Genomic DNA, 26,176 nt, shown 5'->3' with positions numbered 1-26,176 from the left:
TGACCGCAGCCGAGCTGCGGAGACGGAAGAAAGTAGGAAAGAGCCATCTCTGAGAAAGGGAAAGTGAACTTTCTAGGAAAGGTTGGTAGGCTTGCCAGGCACGAGGAGTGCCAATTTGAGGTTTGTGGTCATGAATTTAAAGAGCAACCCGTGAGCAGGGCCGTGTGCTTTTCTCCAGCATCATTCAGCTGCTCTGGCACAGGCCTGGAGAAGGTGGGGCGTTGGGTTTTACGAAGGCTGGAACTTAGCCAGGTCCATATGGCGGAAAGAGAGGGGCGATTTTATTAGGGGGTCAGCTAGGGAGCCATTATCATGATGGGGATGGAATCTACATGATCAGGGGAGGGAAGGAGGGCCATGAGCGGGGGCTAGTGGAAAAGGTGATAATGAAAATGGATGGGAGCTTTGATGAAGCGTCGGGGTGGACAGGAAGCTGGAGCCCACAACAGAAGAGTTAAAGTGACTGGGAGATTGGTACAAGAAGCCACAAGATGGGGGAGCACATGGCGTACCCTGATGGCTTCAGAAGGGCAAGGATTTGAAAGTGGAGGAGGATACATGGTTTGGGAGATGTAACTGGGAGCAGAGAGAGGGTACCCACAACACCTCCTGGCCTTCCCTGGACCAGTTTCTCCCCGCATCTCCCAGAGCAGCTCTCTCCTGCCAGGTTGCCTAGAAAGCCCGTGACAACTGGGATGCCTTCAGTTTCAGGGCTGAGAAAACCATTTTTCAACTTGGCTCCTTCTTGCCTCCTGACACAGGACTAGTTCTGACCACACTGCACAGGCAGTGGTGATGATGTCTTGTAGGACGAGCACCAAAGGCCACACAGGGGTCAGTATCCCTAGAGAGAGGACCTAGTTTCTTCGCCTATAAAACGCAACCCATCATTTGTTTATTCAAACACATATTAAGCACTGCTGTGTGCCCCACCTATCTACTTTATTTCCTTCACCCTTCTCAGCCACGCTGGATGGAGAGATTATTATAGTCATTTTTACAGATGAGGAAATAAAAACTCAGAGAGGTGAAAAACTTTCCTAGGGTCACACAGAGTCTATCTGAGTCCAACAAGGCTCACTCTCCAGTCAGGGAAACAGGCAGGGAGAAAACCAGAAATATGTGATGCGTGCAAAGTTCTGTGGGAACACGGAAACCAGAAAGATCGATTCTGCGGTGGGAGAGGGGGTGGCGGCATATGAACTCGATCTATGGGATGAATAGAAACATACGTGGGGGAGATGCAGAGGAGGGCCCACGGGCAGAAGTGACAGCCCGAGCAAAACCACGACGACACCACACTGCCCAGTGTGACACAAGGTTGCTGAGCAAAGGCAGCAAGGATCCACAGTTAAGTGGGGTTCCTAACCTTACTACAGCCCTGGAGTTCATGGGTGCCCTGAAGGGAGCCCGCAAACTCCCTGAAGTTGTATCACAATTGTGAGTGAGTGTGTGTGTGTTATTCCTTTCTGGAGAGCGGCTTTCTGCTTTCATCAGATTCTTTAACTGGGATACCAACTCCTTGGCTGGTAGATAAGCTTGGAGGGGTCAGCAGGGCCCGGGAATAAAGGACCTTGTAGGCTTTGTTCAGGAATTCAGACTTCACTCTGAGGTCAACAGAGAACCATGGGGCTGGGGAGCAACATGGGATGAACTTTGGGAAGACAACATGGTTTGCTGTGAGCTCAAATGGAAGGAAAGCCCTTTCATCAACTAGAAAGTGAGGTATCATTTATTGTTCTATCCCCAGAGTCTAACACAGTGCTGAGCACATGCTGGGGGCTCAGTAAATATTTGCTGAATGAATGAAGGGATAAATTAATGAATGAACACAGGTGTATGTAATAATAATAGAGTTTGTCCCTCCAGGGTGACTCCACGCATTTCCTGGACGATTTAACTGAAGATGAAATCCGGGAAAGCAAAGCTCCTCCAGCACGGCCTTAGGTTCTAAGCTGCCCAGTCCTGACGTGACGCTGGTGGTGGAGATGGGAACCGGCGGGGAGCGGATGTGGCTCCTGAGGATGCGGCCCCACCTGACCGCAGGGTGGGGCTCCTCCATCAGTGCCCTGCAGTATCTTTGGAGGAGCAGAGTCTGTATGGCCAGAATGGCCAAAATCACTTCTTTCCTCCTTCCGCATTCAAGCCATTGGCTTGTCCTGTTGATTCTGTCTCCAAAACGTGTCCTCCATCCCCTCTATTTCCTCCGTCTCCTCCTCTCCTGCCCTGTTCCTGCTTGTGCACCTCACCTGGGCCAGTGCAGTCTCAAAACCAGTGCCCCTGCCTCTCTACCATCCACTCTCCATGTGGTGGCCAGCGGGACCTTCCAAAACACTTCCCTTGCAAGGAATGTGGCTTTCCTTCTGTGTACTTAGAGAGTTATGCTTTTAAAACTTTAACATACATTCAAGTCATATGGGAATCTTGCTAAAATCCAGGTTGGGATGCAGTTGATCTGGGGTGGGGCTCGAGACTGCATTTCTAACAAGTTCCCAGGCGGTGCAGTAATCTTGGACCACATTAGGAGTAACAAAGACTTAGAGAAAAATGCAAACTTCCTGCCTATGTCCTACTTTATCTGGCCACTGCCCAGCAGTCCCACGTCATGTCCAACCCCTGTTCTCTCTCATCATGCTGTAGCCAGCCACACTGGCCTTCATTCTGTTCCTGGAGTGTGCCAAGTTGTTCCTGCCTCAGGGCCTTTGCATGTGGTGTTCCCATCGCCTAGAATGCCCCTTTTCTGGAGCTCCATGTGGCTTGCTCTTTTCTTTACTTAGATCTTAGTTCAATGATCAGTCAGAGAGTACTTCTCTGACCACTTCATCTAATAAGGCACCTCATCCCCCTGGGGACTTGCTATCAGTTATTTGCTTTTTTCCCCCCTTCATAGCACTTATCATTCTCTGAATTTATTTTGGTAATATATTTGTTGACTTGTTAATTTCCTGTCTCCACTCACCTATGTTCCACAGGCTTAAGGACTTGGTTTCCTTCTGACAAATAGAAATGGCAAGCAATAAGGTATATTGGAGCATATGAGGAAGCCATTTCGTGTAAACCTAATTCGGCCCAACTTTGCTTTTCCAAAAGGGCCTGACATGGCCATGGAGCATGCATTGTATACCTGCTTTAAACATTTACTATGGCAAGAACAAATGCCCTTAAGATAAAGGTGCAACTTCCCCCACGTTGGCATTTCCTTAAGGATAAGCATCTTTCCTTAGGCTAGGAACTGATTGCTGTGCACACCTTTGACCACCCAGCTCACCTGTGACCACCCAGCTCCAGACAACAGACCTACCACTCTGCTGTGTCCACCGAGACAGCAGACCTACCTCCTGTATTCATCAATTGCTGTGCCGACAGAGCAGTCTTGAGACTATTGTAAAAGGGACATTTCAATCATATGTGAAATGTCCTGTTTGGGGGTATACAACCACTCTGTGCACCCCACTTCTTTGGTGCCCTTTTTTCCTTCGGGAAGAAAGGCCCTGGGCCATGGCCCTCACATTTTAGCTTAGAATAAACTCTCCCAAATTTTCATTTATAGATTGGTTATGGATTATTTTCATCCACACTTCACTCAGGGCTGTCCCAGCGCCTGGCACATGGCAGGTACCCTGTTCATGTCTGGGGGTCTGTATATGAACATGCTTGACTGGCTGTTGTGGTGTGGAGATGCAAGTGTGGCGGGGGAGATCCAAGCTGGAAAGACTCAGAGTGACACTAACAGAGGTGTCTGTGGCAGAGGGGACGGGGGGAGGAAAGGAGCAAACTTTCCGTACTGAGGATGCCACAGAAAAAGTCTCAAGAACCTGGAGATGCAGTTGGACCTAAGAATCATCACATAATAGATAATTCATCTAACTAGAAGAGTCTCACTCTGGAAGGTGGGGAAGGAAATTACCATTTAAATGAGTTAATAAGGCATCAGAGCAGTGCCCAGCACAAAGTAAGTATTTCTCAAATAAATAAAAATAAATTTGTTCACCCCTTACTTTGTGACCATCACTTTGCAAGATGATCTCCATTTATCTTCACGACACATAATTCCCACCTTGCAAATGAGGAGAGGGACTATCAGATTAGGAGACTTGCCCAAGGTCAGACAGTGATTGTCAGATGGGAAACCCCCGCTCCCTACAGCAGCTCTACGAAAGCTGCAAATGCTGCACTCCTCGTCCCCCTTCCCTACTTTCTGCTGCACCATAGCACCTGTCACCACCTAACATAGCGGGCAGTTCACCTGTTTGTTTGTTGTCTGTCTTCTCTCACCAGAATATAAATTCCCGGAGGGTAAGGATCTTTTTTTTTCCACTCCTGTTTCCCAGAGCCCCAAACAGGGCCTGTCACATAAGTAGACACTTGATGAATACTTAGTGAATGTTAAAAGGATCAATGAAAGATTATTTAAAAATCCTTGCTTTCTGCATCTCTAAGAGGCAGTTCTGTAAGCATGTGATTGACAGGACACCCAAACCCAGACGAGAAGGCTGGAGTGTGTCTGAGATGAACTGGGAAGGACAGCTGAGGCTCTCTGAATGCTTTCAACAAATCAGAAGGAAGACTGTGTCCACAGAAGAGGGACTGGCCGCGTGGAGCCTGGCGGGGGAGCAGCCTGGCAGCTGGTGTGTCCAGTCTCCAGCCCCGACACCACTGCCGTGGTGGCATGCATAGGTGTGGATGCCACAGGCTGGCAATGGCGCTACTCAGGATGTGGCTTTCCACGTAAAGTGGCCCTGGGGGAAAATGTGTCAACCAGGTCCCAGTGGCAATTACAAGCTTGCTGTAAATGCATAAATAGACACTTATCAGGAAATCTCTTGTGAATTGAATTAGAGTGAGTCAGTGGCTCAAGCCTGGCAGCTCTGACTGCTGAGCAAACGGAGGTTCTGAACCAGCCAGGCTGTGCTATGGACGTCTGGAGAGAGAGTGCTCCTGGCCACTGACCTTTCTCTGCACCAAGGCCTCTCAGAGTTCCGCCTCCAGACTAGCTGCATCAGCATCACCCGAGAACGTCTTACAAATGCAAATTCTCCAGCCCCACCTCAACCTCCTGAATGGGTGGGGTCCTTCTGTCTGTATTAACAAGCCCTCCAGGACAAGCTCGAGTTTGAGAACTACTGTTACACAGTTTCTCTTTCAAGGCAATTATTACTGTGCTGCAGGGCGAGGGGGAGAGTTGGGGGTTGGCTAAGGTAACAGTCAGGGTTGGGGGACTTCGTGGATACTGGGCAGGGAGTCTGTTAGACATTAAGTGAGGATCGAATCGGTGATTGTTAGTGGGAAGGCTCAGGAGTTGGGGAGGAAAGCCCTACGTTTCAGAAAACCTGCAGAGGAGGGGTTAGTTTGCAAAAGCACATTTTAAAGTTATCATAGTTTTGTTTTTTAGACCTGATATTTAATTTATTTAGAAATTTCAAATGGCGTTAATGGAAGATGTAATATAAATTGCCACCCGGAGCAGAGAGAGACAGACAGACAGACAGACAGGGGTGGGGGGAAACAACCTACTAAGTGCCTAGGCCTGAGCTGGCCTGAGAGACAGGAGAAACCCGGCATAGGACCCACCTGAAAGAACTCATGTAATGGGTTGCACAACTTGATGGAGCCCCTACTGTGTGCCATATACTGTATTCGGCTCGGTGAAGAGGATACGAAGAGAAGTTAGCCAGCCACTTCTGCAGCCAAGAAACTTACAAGAGAAAATTCAGAGGAGAGAGATTTCTTCTGGTTGGCAGATGTTGGAACTATGGATGTGTGGGAACTTTGATGAGAGTCTTGGCTTCTCAGTTTAGCCAGATAATAGAGCCCTTGTGAACAGGTGAGCGGGCAGGGCGGAAGGATGTGTTGGGGCTTGAATTCTGAGTTAGGAGTCACCCAAAGGTGCAGACAAACAGATGACTACCAGTCAGGTAGCAGTGCTGTGCCCGTGCCCACTGCTTGGTCTGGGGCCATGTTTAGGAGATCTGAGGTTAGATACCAACAATGGCTAACATTTATCCAGTGACTCCTTGCGCCAATAGTCAATCTAGGTGCTGTCCATACATTAACTCATTCTCATATGAACCCTATGAGATAGGTATTATTATCACTCCTACTGATGGGGGCACTCAGATCTACTCTACTGAGACCCCAACAGCTCTTTTGGCTGGTTCTGCCACATCCTTTAAGACTGCACTTCCCAGCTATAATCTGAGAGAGGAGGGCCCGCAGATCTTCTTTGTCCTGGAGGCTGTCTTCACCAGAACCCCTTAAAGAGTGCCATCTTCCCACCAAAGGCTTCCTTCCCCAGTATAATCCTCCCTAGGCCAAAATCCAGCGCTGGGGGTGGGGTGGGGGTGGGGGGTGTCGGTGGGTAATTACATTTCGACAGTGAAACGCTGTGGCAGGGTGAAAGGAAGGCATCGAATGCCTGAACAGTAGCAATGCAGTTTCTGCAAACACTTTTCGAAAGGCGGCAGAGGAGAACCTGGCGGAGGCCACACAGCCAGGCAGCGGTAGAGTCTGAGTTTGAACCCAGGCTGTCTGCTTTAGACCACTCCCAAGCGCACGACAAATCAGTGTGCCGCCCCAAGCGCCTGGGCCGACCTGCTGGGTTGGGGTGGCAGAGGGATGGGATGCTCATTTTGGTGGGTAGATAGGGTCCAGAAGAAAGCCCTGATGTCTTTCTCCATGCCTGCGCATTCTTTTTGGCGTAGACAGTCACAGTGCTTTGTGAAACAGCTACAGGACAAGTACTTTAGGCCCCTTCCCACTAGATGGCGGCCCCTAAATCCACAAAGAAATTCTCGAACCTCCACTGTCCCCATCTCCCAGGGTTCGGCTCCGGGTGAGGAACGGCAAGATGAGCACACTCCTCCGGTCTGGGGAGCCGCGGTCCCTGCCCCGCCCCATCCGGGGGTCGCGCGAAGCCCCCGTGGGGGTGGGGTGGCGAATGAGGTTCCCCAGGCTCTGGGAGCCGTGGGGAGGAGCCGGCGCGGAGCAGCCACTCCGGAGGGGCAGAGGCGGAGCGCTTCTGCCCCGCCCGCACCCGCCGCGTAGCCGAAGGTCGGGACTGCTGGGCACCCGGCGCGGGGCCCGGGGCGCGGGCCGGGCGGCAGGTGCGCGGCGCGGACTACAAGTCCCAGCATGCCCAGCAGCTCTGACCCGGCCCCCGCTGCCACTTAAAGGCTCCGGGAGCCGCAGCCGTCGGGTCGCCGCGGCTTTCGCTTTGCTGCCGCGGCTGGGAGGGCGGGAGCGACGGATTCGGCAGCCAGCTCTCCTTGAGTCCCGGCTCCGGCAGCGCCGCGGGGCGCTCCTTGTCCAGCACCCCCGGCTCGAGGATTCCCTTCCGAGGCGCCCGCGTCCCCGGGCTCCCCGCCTCGGCCACCCCGCGGCCCCGATGCCGAGGCATGGATAGAGCGGCGCTGCGTGCGGCGGCGATGGGGGAGAAGAAGGAGGGCGGCGGCGGGGGGGGACGCGGCGGCCGCGGATGGGGGCGCCGGGGCCGCGGCCAGCCGGGCGCTGCAGCAGTGCGGCCAGCTCCAGAAGCTCATCGACATCTCCATCGGCAGCCTGCGCGGGCTGCGCACCAAGTGCTCGGTGTCCAACGACCTCACCCAGCAGGAGATCCGGACCCTGGAGGTAAGGGGGCCGCAGCGTCCGAGAGGCGGGGACCCGCGCTGGGAGGGAGGAGGCAGGGGTCGGCGGCCGGGCAAGCTGCCCCCAGCACCTCCCTCGCTGCCCCAGTTCACTCCTTCCCCAGTTGCATCCTTGAGCCCGGGTCGCCCCCTCTGAGGCTGCCTCTCCCTCCTCCACTGGCTGATGCGGCAGCCTGAGGACCCAGGACCAGCCCCGCACCTTGGGCTGGATTTGGGGGGAAGGAGGGAGTGGGAATTGGGTTGGAGGCTCAGAGGAGCCCGTGGGCGGGGCGGGCTGCGCGCGGGTGTTCCCTGCCACCCCACCACCGCCCCCACCCCATTCCAGCTTGCGGGGCCTCGGGACTCATTCTCCCACTGAGTCACACGCTGGACTTTTCCCTGTGTGACTGAGTCGAGCAGTCGTGGGCCGGGATCACGGGCGAGGGGAGGTCCCCCTGAAGTGTGAGCGCAGGCTCGCGGTTCTCTGCCTTCTCCTCACGCCCCGGACTCCGTCTGGTCCCCACCTTTCCTCTCCTCCAGGTTCTCCCTGCCGCTTTTCGAAAAGTGTTTGCTAAAACTGCATTTGTACCGTTCAGGCATTCGGTGCTTTCCTTTAGCCCTGCCACAGCGTTTCACTGTCAAAATGCAATTACCCACCGATTGCCCCCCTCACCCCCCAACATTGCATTTTGGCTTAGGAAGGATTATGCTGGGGAAGGAAGACTTTGGTGGGAAGATGGCACTATTTAAGGGGTTCTGGTGGAGACAGCCTCGAGTACAAAGAAGAAATGAGATCTGTGGGCCCTCCTCTCTCAGATTATAGCTGGGAAGTGCAGTCTTAAAGGATTTGGCAGAACCAGCCAAAAGAGCTGTTGGGTTCCCAGAAGGGGCAGTCTCCCCCTCCCCATACACAATAGAGGGAAACTAGTGCATTCCTCACTTGCTTTTGTCCAGAGACTGGGAAAGCTCTGGAATTCCCGTGACCAGTTCATAGCTGCTCTGTCAGAAGAACGGGCCTCTTTTCACCTTGCATTGCCACATCTGGCCTTCTGCAGATCTGAGGATGTGTTGTTTTATTAGAACCTTAATTTCTCATTCTATGCCCCCCCCCCCCATTGCTAATTGCCTGTGCCAGCTGTCACAGGGCCAGCCGGTGATTTGTGGTCATTATTACAAGACCCAATCCTCCATGTGCACCACAAGCCTGAAACCCTGTTTGATCCCAAATGCTCAGGGGTGACTTCTGTCGTTCAGTTTTATTGTCTTAAAAGCTATGACCCCAGGGACATTGGAAGCATCCAAACAGTGCTGGCTATTATTATTTTTGTTACAGTTGCTATAGCAGTAGTGACCAAGGCTTTGCTTAAAAAACAAACCAGTCAACAAAACCCTCCACAACTGGCCCTCCTGCATGCGTGCTGCTGTTTTCCAAGTGATGAGAGAAACTGGTTTTTTGAACACAGCCAAGTGTGTTTGCCCAGCAAAGTTCAGTTTTTAAACCGACACAATAGGGGGCCTGTGTGGCCTGGTTCTGGGAGGAGGGGTCGTTGTCCAGCCGCGTGCATCTGGTTGGACTGTTGTGTTGTTGGGAGAGAACGTTGTTTGTGTTGACCTCTCCCCGATTGTCCCTATGTCGCTCTGAAGTGCTGGTTTCCAGAGTGTATACAGGAGAACTATTTGCTGACTTCCAAAGTCGCTCATTTTGATGAAGGTACAGCATCGTGACGCCCCCAGAGCATCTGAGCTGTTAGGGTCTCTGAACTGCTTTATTCGGTGGCCTCTCTTCTGAGTGTTTACTGGATGATCGTGTCTGACAGCTGGAAACCCCTCCAAAGGCCCAAAGGGGATTGTCAGTGTAAACGGGAACCAGTCCCCAGCTCCCTGTCCTCTCCACTGTGATGTGGATTCCAGTCCATCTACTTAGGACGCGTATTGTTTTTTAGGACGGGAATTTAGACCCCTGGAGCAAGTTCCCTGCACCGCCACCAGCTAGTTTGGAAGAATCACTTCCCCCTGGGGGCCTCAGTCTCCACCTGAACAAGGAGATTGGCGTGGGTCTCTGCGGGCTGTGCAGCTCCGAATCCGTGGCCTCGTGAAGGGGCCTCAGCTGGGTTGCATCAAACGTTTGTTATGCATGCCTCTGTTTGAGAATGGTTCTAACATCCAGATTTACCAAACTGATAAAGTAGAGGGGAAGTGGATTATTCAAAGGATTCTGACGATAGGGGCAGTGTGCAGACAGAAAGCCCATGGCTTTGAATTTGGGTCTGGGGTGTGTTTCAGTGACCTTGAGCAAGTCCCATGACTTCTGCTTCTCAAGCTTCTCCATCTGTAAAATGAGCGTGAGACCACTTAAACCTGCAATGTCGTTGTGAGTCTGTAAGTCTGCACTCCTACAGACTTACAAAATCTCAACATAGAGATTCTGCCTATAAACTTTCCCTAGTGAGGGTCCAATGCCATTCCCGCCTCAGACCACCTTCAGGGGAAGGTACTTCCACAGCTGGCTCTTATTTCCTAGAGGTGGGTGACGAAGGCAAGGAAACCATCCCAGCAGCATGTGGCGAGCTCAGGCAGGGTGGGGTGATGTCCACCCTGGCATTCTTTCCTGTTCTGCAGGCTCCTCTCGCATACCAGGCCAGGGCCCCTGAGACAGTGCTTGCAACATTGGGTTCCTGGCTTTGGAAGAAGGGTCCGACCAGAGGGCTTGGCTGCTGCAACCGTGCCAGACTTCTCTCAGGATCTGAGTGGATCTCCTCGGACCCACTCTGGTCCTTGTTAAATAAGCAGTCAGTGGGAGAAGCAGCATGTAACATGCCTCGGGAAGTCCCTGACTAGGGCCAGCTGCTGGTGCCCGAGATTCCAGGTTGTGATGGTGTGCGGGGGTCAGCATGTCTGGCTGCCTGGTGATGACTTTTCTCTGTGTAGTGGTCCAGTTTGGATCCAAAACAATGAAAGGAGCCGAGATTTAATGTCTGCCTCCTACCTGCCAGCCTGGGTCCTGGACCCCTCTCAGTCTCCTAAGATTTCCTGGAAATCCACCAACCTTCATCACGCTTACATTTTTTCTCTCTATGCGGGGAGGGAGGGACGCGAAATCTGAACCCGGAGTCTGAATCTGTGAACAGCAGTTCTGAGGCTACCTCATCCCAGCAGAACTGGCGGGTGTCTTGTCTCCATCAGACCCTCCTAGGGGGTCTGAGAACTCCACTGAGGCAAGATGGAATGTTGTCGTCTCCAAACTGCGCTCACATAGAGACACCTGGCTGGAGCCTCCTGCCAGTCCATTCCCTCATGTCTTCTCCTCGGTGGGCCAAGTCTGTGCTGGGCGCTCGGGAGATGTTGGTGCCTCATGAGGATCCATGATCTGTGAACACTGTAGCTTTGCCCTTTCCCGCCAGCCTTTTAGTGCTTTCCAGAGACTGGCGTGGCCACACTGAGTCTCCCCACTTTGTGCTCTTACAGAGGAAAATTCCTGCTCAGCAGGCTGACCTGGAGAAAGGGGTCCCCAAAGACCGTGCCCAGGCCTTGCTGGGGAGGGGTCATTGGGAAGCTGTGTAGGTACAGCCACCTCCCTGAGGAGTTGCCCTGGAGCCTGGAGGCGCCTAGGGGAGGCCCTGCTGCTACTCGGAAGATCAGAGAGGCTTGCCCTTCCCCCGGCCTGGCTGTGGCAGAGGTCAGAACCCTGGTGTATGCAGGACCTGAGCTCTCCCTGTGTTCCCTGACCCCCTCCCAGTGCTGGGAAAGGAGAGGGGTGCCAATACGTCCTCACAGATCAGGTCCTTGGGAAGTGCATGGACATGTATTCATTCAACAAACCTTCGGTTCTGACTGGTTTGCCTGCTGAGTTCCTAGCTGCAGCCACCCCGGCAAGGATTCCGAGGAAGGTAGGATGCTCTCTGGTCTTTGGGGACGCTTTCAGTCTAACAGGGAACCAGGCAGGCGAACAGTAGTGACCCCAATACCATGGCTTGCTGAGAGCACTTAGAAATTGGGAATATGACTGAACAGTTAGCTGGTCCAACCTCCTGATTTTTCGTGAAATATTCCCGGAGTCCTGGTGGTGACTTATCCCGAGTCACACGTCCCAGGCAGAACTGAGAGTGAAACTTGGTTTCCCTTTCCCCACTGAGCCACTGCCTGGGAGGGTGGCATTTCTCTGCTTCTGCTCCACCACCATAGTTTTAACTTCCTGCTGGAGGTTTTAACTCCCCACCATCCCTGAAGGGATGCAGAGATGGGACACCGTACCCTTGGCCGTCTGCTTTCGCCTTGGCAGCTTTTTCCGTGGTGAAACTTGCCACCAGTGTTCCTCGCAGGCGGCCTGGAGAGGGCCCTGCAGCCTCCCGAGGCTGGTGCTGGAGGGAGGCCCTTACACATCTGCAGCCCAGGTTAGTGTGAGTGCCAGGAGGCCGCTAGTTTGCTGCCTGGGGACAGTGATGGAATGCCTCCTTCCTCTCTGGGTTGGCACAAAATCCAGGAAAGCCGCCTTCCCCACCGTAAGTATTCTGGACCTGCCTGCAGGCTGTGGTCTGGAGATGGACTGCAGAGGCCTTGGTCCTTGGTGGCAGTGTCTGCAGTGGGGGACGGGGGGGGGGGGGGGGGAGTGGCAGAGCCTGCAGCCAAGTCTCTCTAAGCTAGGCTTTTACAAAGGACACTTTCGGAAGAGGCCGATTGGAGTCTCTTCCTACACTCAGTTCAAAGGGAAAGCTGCGTAGGTGCCTTTGGGGTCATGGGAATGACCTTCAGGCGTAGGGAGGGCGGGCGTGGAAACATTCTTGCTCACCTGCTCTCTGTTGAGCAGTCGACTTCAGGCCCTCTGTGTGTGTTGCCCCATTTAGCACTTGCAAAGACTCTGTGAGGTTTTGTCCCCATTTTCCAGATAAGGACATTGTGGCTCAGAGGGATTAAGAGACTGAGTTAGTAGGTGGTCGAACCTGGGTTGACTGATTTTCAGAACTCATGTTCTGAACTTCCCAACTGCCTCCAGCAACCATGATGGGGGGATTCTGTTCAGGGTCATGGCCACTGAGCCTAAGGAAGTGGCTAATAACAAAAGGGCCAGCCCAGGGGCACTTGGTGGCTCAGTTCCAGACCACTGGGCCTGGTGGCCACCCCAGGCTGTGCAGCCTCTGAGCTGGGGCTTGGGGCTGCTTCCTTAAAGTGCAGCCTGGCACACCCTCCAAGGCAGGTCTCTGTGGGTGAACTGTGATGCCCCGGCTCTGTGCTGGTCTCGTTCTGAGAAACGAGAAGCTGCCTAGAGATCAGCTGACTCATAATTTTTTTAATGGATAGCTGCCTTATTCTTTCTGAACAATCCCTCTGATAAGCAGTATCTTCTTTCACTTTCTACTTTTATTAAAATATTTTAAAAATGTTCGTATTGATATATGTTCACTATAAAAAAAGAAAAGACAGATGAACAAAAGAAAAAATCACCCACCTCTCAGAGTTAATTCTTATTACCAGTGGGCTGCCTGTTCTTCCCGTCTTTTCCCCCCTCTGTGTTTGCATACAGATGTCCACGTATATATCTGTGGAGCGTACCGTGTGCACCGCCTTATAAAGGTCTTCTGTCTCCATCAGTGTGTGTAGCTGTGCGTCATCACTGTTAGTGGCCGCATTGTGTGGCCTGCCATAAAATCGCTGGACCAGTCCCCCAGTGTTGGCCATTCGGGCCCTTTCCAAGTCTTGCTATTATAAACCATGCTGCAATGAGTCTCTTCCCAGAAGTGGAATTTGCTGGGTCAAAGCGTATGAACATGTGTAATGTCAGTCCTATTCTTTAAAATCATTAGGACTTAGTATATTTCCCCCCTCCCCGGCAGGAATGCCAGGATTTCTAAAATGGCAGCCTTTATGCATTTACCCCTTTGCCACTGTATCTCTGTCCACCCTGAGGTGGAGGAGTATAAACAGGAGACAGGACACGTCCCCTCTGGCTGAGGTTCTAGGTTATGTGTCAGGAATTATGGGTTTTAGTTTTGTGGTTGCTTGTGGCTGAGGTTCTGGGGTACATGCTAAGGATTGTGGGTTCTAGTTTTGTGGTTGCCTGCAGCAAAGGGGGCCCCCTTTGGGCCCGCCTACTAGAAGAGGGTCCTTTCCTTGCTCCAAGACAGCAGCGGGAGGCCTGGATGTCAGGTCTCTCTGCGTCCAGGGACTTGACGCCTCTGGGTAGCACACAGTCTTGATCGCTTGAGGCCCAGGAAAGGCACCTCACTTAACTGTAGCCTCAGTTTCATCACCAGCCTCAAATCTTAATCAGCAAGCTCTTAGGTGTGCGTGGCTCAGGGCTTGATTTAGTGGAGTTCTAGATTCCTAAAGTAAGAGGGCTGCAAAGGATCTTGGAATTTCTATCTGGTCCAGCCCTCTCATCTTGCAGGTGAGGAAACGGAAGGCCTAGAAGGGGAAGTGACTCCCCGGGAATACCTATTAGAGAATTAACCTTAACAAAGGTTAGAGAAGGTATGGTGGTTACTAAAGGAGCACTAAGCTGGGAGTCAGACCTGAGGGCTCACGCTCTTGAGTAAGACATTATACCACGTTGGCTGAAGGCAAACAGCAGCCTGCCATCCCACCCTCCCATGATGGGGGGGGGGGGGGGGCGCGGCGCGTCCTCGGCCTCATGGAATTTACTGCAAGAGGAAGCACATGGGTTTGCTTTCCCAGCCCCACCTCAATGTCTTAGGGACCCTGGGGACTGGAGAGATTCCTGGGGAGAGGTCTCTTGTGTCCTGTGGGTGAGGCCTTTCTTGAAAACCAGTCTGCCCAAAGGCATGGCTCAGCCTGAATGGACCATCTGAGTCTTTGAACCTGACTGGGTACTTTCAGGGCCTTCTCATCCTTCCACTGTAAGATCCCCTGGCACTTGGGTGTAACACGTAGGGTTTGTCTTACATTTGTGCATATTTTGCATTCTATACCATGATACATTGTTGTTGGTTTTGATGTCAAGATAATGTTATAAACTTTTTACAATTGCTTCCAGAAGATACAACCTTTTAATCCAGTGTCTTTGTGTCCTTCTTGGCTTTCCCCCCTATTCCAGACCCTAGATGGAGATGCAGTGGTGTACCTTGGGGATAGATGTTGGGCTCAGAAATGCTTTGTCATTTATTACCAGGCGTGACTATTGCTCATCTGCATTGAAAAAAGTCTCAGGCCAGACTGCCACCACATAGAAAACCTGTGTCCTGTGTACATCTGTGTTTCTCTGTCATCTTGGCTTTGGTGCGCGGCAGTGTGTTGTAACTGGGCAGATTGCCTTTCAAAGTAATGGAGCTGAAGTCATCCTGTTTGCTTGCTGTTTTTCTCCCCCCTTTCATTTTTCCACCCTCAGAATAATTGCAAGAATGAATTAAGACTTGTGTTTAAAATTCAAAAAAAAAAAAAAGGGGGGGGTAGAGGAAAGAAAGCATCATGCAGTATGTGGAATAGATCAGCTATGGTTAGGAAAATAACTTTTCATACAGCATAAACTGTAGACTTGAATCTGCAACATAGTGATCATGAGGGTTTTGCTTTCTGCAAAGCTGTTGAGATAAGCTGCTTATAGAGTGGTGGAGCCTGGATGTTTGAGTCCTAATTTAGCCAATTAATTTGGGGCTGGTTTTGATATGGATTAGCAGGACCAGCTTCACTCATGGTGCACACAGAGTTTTGCTGACCAGAAAAAAGTTACAGGTCATATTTAAAATGTGACGTGAGTGTTCTCACGTGTGGGGCACTATCTTGAGGATCCCCTCTCCCCAGTAATGCAGCCTTCCCCATACTGTGTTCTACAAGATGCTTTTTGAAAGGGGGCTTCAAGTAGTTGAGAATGTGCCTCATCAGCCATCTTGCTCCTGGGGATTCCTGAAGGTGAAGATTCATGTTTTAAAGGCTCTGAGAAGTCCTGCAGCAAAGGTTCTCAAACTTATTTGTCCAGGGGGTCTTTTTCCACTGAACATAGTTGGGGAAACATTGCTTTAAGCCATAAACAGGGAAAGACACAAGAAATTGTAGGCTTACTTTCAGCTACTGTTGTTTTTTTATGATATTGAGGTCCCATTTGAGGTTCCAGTTAAAATTGGGGGGTTGAGGAGAAGCTGGTGACCATGTACACTTACCCAGATCTGGTTTGGGGGTGGTGGTGCTGGGGGGCTGGTCTCAGGGAGGCAGAGTGACCGGGGAGGTCTTCTCGTCCAGCCCCCTGCCTCCAGGCAACGCTGTATCCTTTCGCGGAGAGAGATGCTTTACATAAGAGAGGCAGAATGTGTTCTGGGTGCCACATTAGCACTAAAGGACATGTTTCTCTTAATCCTTCCAAGGAGATGAGGAAAATGTGCCCAGAGAGATCTGTGTGCCTGGAGTCCTCGCGTCCTGCCTCCTCCTGGCCCTGCGTGCCAGCTAGCCTGGTGCAAGGGCATGCTCACTCGGGGTCTGCCAGGAAGCTCCTGACCCCGAGGCGGGGCAGACAACAATCCAAGAGAAATTCAGATGCTGTGGCTGCGCTTGAGCCTGGGGCTGCTGCGGGCAGGGGAAGGGCTGGGCTGCAGACGAGGAATGCTTTTTAAAACAAAAAAGGAAATGCTGGCTCAGAATGGAAAGGAAAGGAAGCAGCTTCCTGTTTCTGGGGCTGGCTTTCTGACAGGAGGAGCTCTCTCTGGCCCCTGGGCCGGCTGAGGCCTGGGCCCTCTGGGGCCACTCTGGGCGCGAGGCTCCCACACCGTGGCCTGAGGGCTCAGAAATAGGGTGCTGGTTCCACCCCTTTTTATTTTCCCCAGACGACTGATCAAATGGACGTGTGGTTTCCAAAATGAGTATCTATACGTGTTACAAAATGGGTGTGTCACAACAGCTGCGAGTTTTTACTTTTACTACGAGCTTGCTCCGTGCCTGGCCCCTTTGTTAGGGGTTTTATGTGGCATTTACTCCTTACCACAGTCTTGTGAGGAAGGTTCTATTGTGATCTCCATTTTATAGATGAAGAAACTGAGGTGCAGAGAGGTTAAGTGACTTGCCCAGAGTCACACAGCTCTGGAGAGACTAACCTGTGACTTGAACTCGAACAGCCTGAGTCACCTGAATTGCATTTGCAGACTCCTCTCCCAGCTAGAAAATCTGTTAGTGCAGAATCATTTTTTAAAGACTGGTGGCCTTTGTCTGGCTCCAGAGGGCAGCCCCAAAACCTGGGCCAGGCCCTGCTGATTCTTAGGTGAAATGCCTGGGTCTGAGTTTACATTGTTTTCTAAACTTTATTATGGAAATGTTCTAACGTGTACAAAAGTAGACAGAGTGGGTTGCTGAGTCCCCAGGTAGTGATCCTCCAGCTCCAGCAGTAACCAGCTCTGGCCCGTCGTGGGTCATCTGTGGCGTTTACGCTCCACGGACGCCTGGTTTGGGGATGGTGGTGCCGGGCAGTTAGTCTCAGGGAGGCAGAGTGACTGGGGAGGTCTTCTTGTCCAGCTCTCCGCCTCCAGGCAGCGCTGTGTCTCCCCCAGCAGGCTGGCAGGAATCTCTCTCCATTTTCCCATGAGATGACCATTTCAGTTGTCCCCTGGAGCTTGCGCTGGCTTCCAGCAGCGTGTCCATTGCAGGAAGGCCATCTCGTTCTTTAGGCTGAATCTCCTACATCTGAAACCTCCTTCTCGGAGGGTGGAGTGAAGGAACGGTGCATCGCCTTCCTGCTACCCACAGCCCGCCTGAGACTGACAGCCGCGGTAATGGACGCGGGCCACCAGCGCCCATCTCCAGTCCAGTCTTCTCCTGTCCCTGGTGTCTCCCCTCTACGTTTCCTCTTGCTTTATCCACATGTCATGAGATGAGTGTATTTTGGCCAACGTTTATTGAGCGCCACTGTGTGCGTGTCCTGGGAGAAGAGTTGGTGAGTACAGGCAGACCCTGTTCTCGGAGCTCCTGGCAAACCCTTCTCTGGCAGTTCCAGCCTTGAAATGGGATCCGGCCCCTGCTCAGGGGCTCCCTGGCCCTTCGTGGTTCTGCTCAGTCCTTCCCGAAGCCTGGTCTTGCTGCCTATTCTCTCTCTTTCTCTTTTCTCCATGGTCTCCTGCCCCTAACAGAGGTGGTTTTCTCTGTCGTTTTTTGGTTGTTTTGTTTTATTTTGCTTTTTGCTGTCTTCTCACAAGTGTTTCTCGGGTGCTGTGTCACTTTTTGCAGCGGTTTCAGAAGTCTGAGTTTGGCCTGCCAAACACAGTCATGCTGGCGTCGCGGGAAAGGACGGTCTTGTGCACTCGTGGGCCGCTGAGGGCTGCCGGGCGGACCTCAGGGTGTGCGTGGCTCTCGGGGGAGGAGGTCTCATCCACATCCTGACTCTGATCCTTGCCAGCTCTCTGACCCTGGGCAAGTTCCTTAGCTCTCTGGAGCTCAGTTTTCTCGTTAGTTAAAAGGGGATAAGAAGAGGTTTATTTTAGACTCTTGGGAGTTGTTGAGCTACAGAAGGTGTGCTGAACAGGGGCTGGCACTTAGAAGGAATTCAGTATTTTTTTAACCCCCACTCACTTGGCATTATTCTAAAACACTTGTCCATGTTTCTCTGTTGTCTTACTTTTGGTCGTTTTAATTGCTGCATGATATTCCATCCAGTGGATATGCTGTAATTTGCCAAAGCATTTCCCCTCTCAGTGGACATTTCGGGTGTTTCCAGATTTTGGCTATTATAAACAGCATGACTGAAATCATCTTTGTGCAGGAGCCTCTTTATTTTTGTTCCTCTTCTGAATTCATTTCCTTGGGATAATTCCCAGGAATGGAATGACTGGGTCAAAGAGCGTGGATATTTTTTGCGTTGGGAGCTGCTAAACCGTTCTCCATTTTATACTTTTGAACGATAGCAGTCTTAAAGATCCTACTCCTGAGTGAATATCTCCTATTTTCTTTGCAATCCTTTTTGGCTTCTGTGTCTTTCTTTTCCTCCTCCCTCCCTTTTTTTTCAGCCTTGTTAAATCATTCCCCATCTTTCTTTCTTTTTTATTAAACAGCTTTATTGAGGTATAATTGCCAAATAAAATTGTAAGATATTTAAAGTGTGCAAATCATTCCCCATGTTGAACTTACTATTTCTTTCTCTTTTCTGTCCATTCATTCAGTGAGTATTTATTGAGCATCTCCTGTGTGCCAGGCACTATTTTAGGCACTGGGAAAAGAGCAGTGAGGAAGACCGACAGAGCAATTCCTTTTAATGGAAAGAGAAAAATAAAAAACAAGCCAATCGACAGAGACAAGTGGCCTGAGAAATAGAAACCTGCAAGTGGGTTGGAGGGTTGCGGGTGGGGAGGAGATTGCTACTTTAGATTGGATGGTCAGGAAAGCCTTCCCAGAGAAGGTGACCTCTGAACCAAGTCTTAAAAGATGAGGAGGCAGCAGCTTTGTGAAAACCTGGGTGAAGAGTATTCCAGGCAGAAGGGCCAGCATGTGCAAGAGCCCTGAGGCAGAAAGGAGCTTGGTGTGTTTAAGAACCAGAAGGGAGGCCAACATGCCTGGAACACAGAGGGAAGTGGTGGTCTGTGAGGACTGGATTGGCCATGAGTGGTTGGCCATGAGATCAGGAGGTAGCTGGGAGCTTGGGTCTGCTTCCCTGAAGTTGGGCCATGGTAAAGAATTAATGCACTCATTCAGCAGATAGTTGTTGCCCCGCAGTCATGTGCCAGGCACTGTTCTGGGATGTAAGAGTGAATGAGAAGGTCAGCCTAGCGGGGGAGTCTGTAGATGAGTAAACCGATAGAAGGTGCTGGTGAGGTGTGAATGAGGGCCCACCGTGCTGCACGGCTGACTCATATCTACATCCTGAGGTGTGTAGGGACTTGGAAATGTCTCTTGATCTGAACCATGCTGTGCTCTGTGCTGCCAGCCGTCACCGTGTTAACTGAAACTCAGTTCTCTGCTGTAAGGCCTGGCGGTCTCCGCCTGCCAGGCGGGGGGACCCTGGGCCTCTGCCAGGGAAGGGGCCCTGAGAACTGAGGTTGCCAGCTCAGAAGTGTGGCTGCTGATGCCAGGTATGAGTATCTAGGCACCACTTATGGGAAATAAGCCTGAGAAATAGATAAGGGAAACCCCCTTCTTAGCGAGCTGCCCTCCCCGGCCCCATCCCGCCTGACTGGGGACTCTGATCTGTGACTCTTCTTGAGAGTGAAGACTTGGGGACGTGGTGCCCTCCATCATTTTCTTTTCCTAGGGTGGGGCCCAGAGAGGGACTACGAGGTCTGAGCAGGTGCCTCAAGATATTCAGCTTTGAGACAGCCTAGAGTGGGTTCAGCTAGTGAGCTCTGACCCCGTGGCGGTTCCAGGAAATGGGCCTGGTGGAAGATGTTGGCTGCCATTTTGTTTGGAGGAGGCCAGATGACGGACTCATAAGCTACACAGTGCTCTGATGCCATTGAGTTGGGGGCCAGCTTTGACCAGCGTTAACCTTGAACGTCTCGAGTTCCTTGCGTGTGAGCTTATTGCCAGGTGGGAAGGGAAGGCCAGACCTCAGGAATATAGTAACTTTGGCTCCCCATGCCCTCCTCCCTCTCTTACCACTCACCTGAGATAGACTTGCCCACTCTTAACCTATCAAGCTTTTTATGGGAGATCTCCTAGTTGGCTCAGTTTAGCTCACTTTGTGGATGAGGAGATAAGATCTCAAGTCACGGTAATTGGTGGAGGTGGGGTTCAAATCTAGAATTGCCTGAATTCACATTTGTGTTCATTTCATTCTACCCCTCGAAAATCTCTTTCACCTTGGGTGTTGTCCAGGGCAGAGAGAGGTCAGAAAAAGCTTGCTGATGCTCAGCATTTTGGAAGAAATAATGCTGCTTGTCAGAAAAGGGTCTGAAAATCTCTCCTTTTCCTACCGTCTGAATGGGATTACCTCAAAGTCGTAAACAGGACGGGATGACCAGAGTCCAGATGAGCAGGTGATCATTGCAGAAGAAAGGAGTCGAAGCAGAGTTGGATGGCTCCTGGTTGAGAAGGAAGATGGGGAGAGAAGCATCCTTGTGTGGGTGGTGGCAGGGGGAGGGGGAGGCGGGCTCAGAGCAGGGGCCCTTATCTGATTCCATCTCAGAGAACTTTCGAAGTGCTCTGGTTAGAAAGGCGACATTGTCGGTAGCACTTGAGCCTGATGGTATTTTAAGTGTTGGTGGTGAATCTTCGGAGAAGGAAGGTGACGAGTCCCTGAGGAGATTCCCCTCGGTTGTCCTGACTCACCCTGGCCAAGGGGACTGAACAGAGCCAGGAAGAATCCATCAGCGAATGGAAACTTGTCTTTGTAGGGGACAGGAAACTTTTTCTGTGTGGTTGGCCTGGTGGTTTATGAGAAGAGGTGAGCATTTGAGACAAAGTACTGGGTCAGTCTTGCAACTGCATCTTTGACAATTCTGAGAGTTTTAGGAAGTAGTTAAAAAAAAAAAAAAGAAGAAACCAAAAGGCAAAGACATTGTTTGCTCGCAATACCTGTGCGCAGCCAGCCATGTGGGCTGGGACTTGCCATGTGACTAATGGAAACAGGTTCATTTGCACAAGCTCATTTTGCACCCTCCTCCCCGGGCCCCTAAACCAGAGGGGTCGTCTTATCCTTAGAAAAAGTCTTAGGTAGCCTCAAATGACCAGACCCTGTCTCGGGCACCTAACAGCTTAAACTAAACTTCCTCTCTGGCCCTGTTTGGTTTAAGCAGTTTCCTGGTCTGGAGAGATTTGTTTTCTTAGCACCCAGCTTGTCAAAAGCCCCAATTTCACTTGTCACAGCAAACTGGGCCCTGTCGCCCTGTGGCTGCCAAACTAGGCTGTGCGTGTGTTCTGAAAATCAGACTGGCTGTTCCCCTGGGGAAGTGGAGCAGAGGGGGGGCTCCTGGGGTCTGCTGCCTGGGCTTGCCTCTCCTGCGTCCTCTTCCCCATTTTGATCATAGGGTGGGTGCTTGGCCTTGTTCTGGAAAGTTCAGCTGGTTCATGAGTTGCTTCTGTATTTGGATGAAAGGCGAGGAGAGTGAGCACCAGCCTGTAGTAGGTAAGAGCGCAGGTTCTGGTACTTGGTGGCCTGGGTTCAAACTCCGCTCCCTTCCTGTCTTTGGGCAAGTTGCTTAACCTATCTGAGCAACCGTTTCCTCATCTGTAAAATGGGGATTATGATAGGATTGTTGTTCATAATAAGTGAGATGAGGACATGTAAAGCCCTCTGCCCTGGGACAGAGTAAGGATCTTTTTATATCGTATTACTATTTGCTTTTTCAACAAGTATTTCATTAGCACGCACTCTGGGTTGAACACCTGCCATGGTCTGGGCACTCTTCTGCACATTGGGGAAATAACGTGAACAAAACGGACGAAGATGTTGGCTTTGTGGAATGTAGGTTTTGGGGTTGAGAGGAGACATTGAGACAACAAGTGAATAAGTAAAGAATGTTGTTTGTTAAATGGTGAATGTGCTACGGAAAAAATGAAAGCGGGGAAGGGCGCCGGGGTGAGGAGTGGTGTAATTTCAAATGAGGGTCAGGACGGCTTTGCAGAGCAGGTCATATTTGAGGAAAGACCTCAGAAGGGTGGAGAAGGGAGGCCCTGGGATGGATCTGGGAACGAGCTGTGGAAGCTGATGACCAGCAAGTGTGGGGGCCGAGGGAGTGGGTCTGGGGTGTGGCAAAGCCCCCGGAGGCTGAAGCCCTGGAACTGGGGCAGCCACGAGGTGCTCCAGGTGAAACACTTAAGGAGGCGCAGCCCTCAGGTGCCACCTACACGCACATGCGCCCGAGCCTGGAGCCTGGCAGCGGAGAGGAAGGAGTGACAGGCACGGAGGCCTGTGAGAGGGACGAGGGCTACACGCGGGCTCTTCCACGGCCCGGCCTCCCTCCCATAGACTCCAAAAAAGATTTTGAAACTGAACCCTCCTTTCTTACTAAAAAATGGAGTTTGGGGGTTGGTCTCCTCACTAACCTGCTACCCGAAGGCCTGTTGCTGACTTACCGAAAGTGCACTTGGGAGCGAGTCCTGTTTCTGACCACTTGGGCCGGTGGCAGAGCCCTGGACGGGCCAGCTGTGGCTCTGCCACCCACTGAGGGCGTCACATGGTGAGCCGCTGTGACTCATTCCACGCGCGTTCACGGAGCACCCATGAGAGCGGGCCACGCCTGCACCCTGCTGGTCTTCCCCTCCTCATCGGTAACCAGGACTGTAGCTACTCTTTGACTCAGTCCATCCTCCTAAGGCAGCTTATCCTAAAGCAATCATTCAGTAGAAAAGACAAGCAAAACTTATGAGGATATTTGCATTATCTGTAACACAGAAAAAAAATGAAAAGGAGGTAGATGTCCCGTGGCGAGGGGATGGTTGAACTTACCGTGGTGTAGCACACGATTGGTTATTATGCACAGCCATTAAGTAGGAAGGTTGGGTGAACACGTGACCATATTTATGATATTATATTTATAGAGTGCAAAATTGCATGTATGCAGCAATTGTAGTTATGTAAATATGTAGAAATATATCTGCAGATGGAAAAAACTAGAAATGAGTTGTATGTGTAGGGAACCATTTTTGGAAAAATTCCTTTATTATTATTTTCATTCATTTATGAACGTCATGCATATTTGAGTGCCTGCCGCACTTGAGGCCCTGAGCTGGTGCTCAGATGTGGTGGTGGGCCTGACCAGAGACCCCTGCCCCCCAGGCCGCACTGTAACTGCTCAGTCTCCTTCCCTTCTTGGTGTTCAAGGACCGAAGGCTAACGACACGGTGTGATGCAAAACTCAGATCTTCTGGAATAAAAATGAGACTTGGTCCTACAGCTTCTGCCCTGGGGCCTTCAGACCTTTGTTGAGTCCTTGCTGGATTTCTGCTGAGAGGCAGAGAACTTTCCAGAGCCACCACCCCTCCTGAGGGTAGTGCTGTTTCCAGCAAGCAGTCCTTGTGGGAGCAGAGCTTGCCGGACCCCCAGAGGGCTCCTTAAGTCTTGGTTGCCTGACCTGAGCCACCCTGGAGCGCCTTGTCCTGGCCCGAGGCCCTCTGCATGAGGGGCCACCCCAGAAAGGAGAGCTACTGCTGTGAGCTGACCCCTAGGGGCCAAATTCTGTCAACATGGCCCACGGTGCTGCCCTGGGAAGCCGGTGGCTGGCTCAGAGAGACCCACGTGGAAATGCTGGGCAACCACTTATATGGTTCTTGCTGCCCGCACTCTGAGAAGGTCCTGTGGGTCCTTGGACACTGGTGGTAGTGAAGAGGACATTGATGACTGCAGCAAACATTTTATCGCCTGCCCTCTGTTCTGGGCTCCCAGATAGTGTTGAGAAGGCCATACCCCGTCAGTCCTTCCAGCTGCTGTGGGCAGTTGGTGCCGTTCTCACCTCCGTGGCACAAGAGGGCACTGAGGCCCCCAGAGGCGGGTTAGCCTCCCGAGGTCACACCGATGGTGACAGAGCTGAGATTCACGTTGGCGTCTGGCTGATCACCAAGCCGACGCCTTTTCAGTTTCTGTGTCACGGATGCTCAGCCATGGAGCGGTGCCAAACCTGGCTACGCAGAGCAGAGTGCAGCCCGTGGACCCCTCTCTGCCTCCCCCTCCCCGCTTGCCACACCAAACGCTTTGGGGATGGCTTCCTGTTCTCCAACAAGGGTGACAAGAGCCCTTTAGCTCTAAAGGAAGGATTTCCTGTCTCTTTAAGGACAAAGACTGTGTGTGACCTCTTTGTCCAGAAGTTTCAGGGCCTAGTACAGTGCTTGGCTCACAGTAAGTGCCGAGTAATTAAGGAGGGCGTGTTGTAATCAGGCTAAATTGACCTCCTGGCATTTCTAGAGAAAGGGAGTGAGTCGGGGCAAAAGACTGTCCAGGGCAGGAGTTGGGTGTGTGGCCTCTGGGATCAGACAGCCTGAGTTTGAACCATGCCTGTTTCGTTGACTGTTTCTAACCTCGGTCAAGTTATTTTCCTTTTCTGGGTGTCAGTTTCCTCATCTGTGAAGTGGGGACAGTCAGTACCTACTGGGCAGGGCTGCCGTGAGGATTAAATGAGGAAACACGTGATGCACGTGGAGCAGAGCATTGCCCACGGTGAGCACTGGATAAATGTGAGTTGTTGTTGTTGATGTTACTGCTATTGTCATGCACAGGGTTAAGTAGAGCTGGGCTTCTAGGGAGACTCCCCAGCTCCCAGATTTGGGTTCTTACTCTGTCTGTGGCTGCAGAGTCCATCTCCCTACCCTTCCTCTGCCCCGTGAAGGAGCTCTGTTGGTAGCGTGGGGTGGGGGGGCCTATCTCCCCAGCTAGATTGGTTCCATTTGGAGGTGGGAAAGTCTTGGGCCCTGTCACTCTGTGACCCTCGTCAAGTCCCCTGGCTTTCCTTGCTCGGACCCCCTCCTTCCCTTCAAGCGCTGTTGTAGGACACGCATGGCAGACACTTGGGCTGAAAGGTGGTTGCCCCAGAGCTCTGCTGGGGGATTTCTCCTGCTGGGCCCCTCAGGGGGGTGAGTGGGTGGGTTCTGGCTGGAAGGAGGAAGGGCTTCAGTGGGATGTGAGGTGCAAGTGAGGGAAAGAATCACACCACGATCCAAAGGCTTGAAAGGAGGGTTCTTCCCAATGCCTGTGCAAGTGCAGGGGTGTGAGCATGAGTCACTGACAGAGGGGCAGCCGCACCACACAGGGCAGACCGATGGGTGGGGGTAACTGCTGACGTTAGGGGTGACCTGTGCTACTGGGGGCCTCGGGGTCAGATGACATTATCTGCAGGACGCTGGCTGTGCTGGCAGATCAGGTGGTGGGTGTTGTGGAGAGGAATTCAGAGATTGGGAGCCTCTTAGCCTTCCTTGGTGTAAATGTGCCTGTGTGCGGGTAGGATCTTCATGAAAGTCGGGGAAAGATTTAATGATCAAGGGTTCCTATAAAAATGTAAGTCAACTCATGTCAGCCCTTGGCTGAGGACCCACTGGTGACTCCCATTCCACTTGGTGTCAGAGCCAAAGTCAAGGCCGTGGTTTCTGTCCTTCTCGCCATTGCTCACTCTGCCCCAGCCCCACTGGCCTCCCTCCTGTTCCCTGAACACACCAGGCCAGTCCAGTGTCGCCTGGGAGTCTTTGTCCCTCTTGGAATGCTCTTCCTCCAGGTGCCCACAGGGCCTGCTCCCCTTCCTGCATGAGTGAGGTCTTCTACCACCGAATGTAAAAAGGAACCCTCTGAAACTTGGAGACCTAAGGGTTACTGTAAATATTCTATAAGATTGCCTCTTGACCTTGTTAGGAAAAGAAGTTAATCTTGTGGATTTGCTGTTTTCCTGTTTAACCTGAGAGAACTCAAGGGTCATAAAGATTTACGAGTTTGTTTTACAGAAGAAAGAAATGCTCAAGCGTCACCAGATAACCAGCCCCCAGCTGCTGTTGGCACCCAGAAATCAGATTGCTCAGGGGCTTATCGGCAGTGAAAGAAACGTGGATTACCCCTTTGTGTCTCTGAAATTCCTCCTGCCACACTCCTTAGCTCTATGAAACCCCTGCTTTCTTCTCTTATTAAGGCAGATTTGAGAGGACCCATGCTCCCGCCTTCTCGTCTTGGCCAATTCGAATAAACCTTTCTCCATCTCCAAGCACCAACGTCTCGGTGTTTG

At 51.8% G+C, this 26,176-nt stretch overlaps 1 protein-coding gene across 1 annotated transcript in view; it reads left to right on the top strand.

Moving 5' to 3' along the window:
• Positions 1-7,151: 7,151 nt before the first annotated feature.
• The window catches only part of KSR1 (kinase suppressor of ras 1), a 146,241-nt gene continuing 127,216 nt past the window's right edge, over positions 7,152-26,176 (top strand). The window contains 2 exon segments of the mRNA XM_046677675.1: positions 7,152-7,451; positions 7,453-7,626. Of these exon segments, the coding sequence (XP_046533631.1) occupies positions 7,395-7,451; positions 7,453-7,626 (231 nt within the window). The 5' untranslated portion in view covers positions 7,152-7,394.

Source organism: Equus quagga, chromosome 11 (assembly GCF_021613505.1).
Source record: "Equus quagga isolate Etosha38 chromosome 11, UCLA_HA_Equagga_1.0, whole genome shotgun sequence".
Classification (NCBI taxonomy): Eukaryota; Metazoa; Chordata; class Mammalia; order Perissodactyla; family Equidae; genus Equus; species Equus quagga.
Note: the sequence above shows the minus strand (reverse complement) of the source record. Positions and strands in the feature narration are given on the sequence as shown.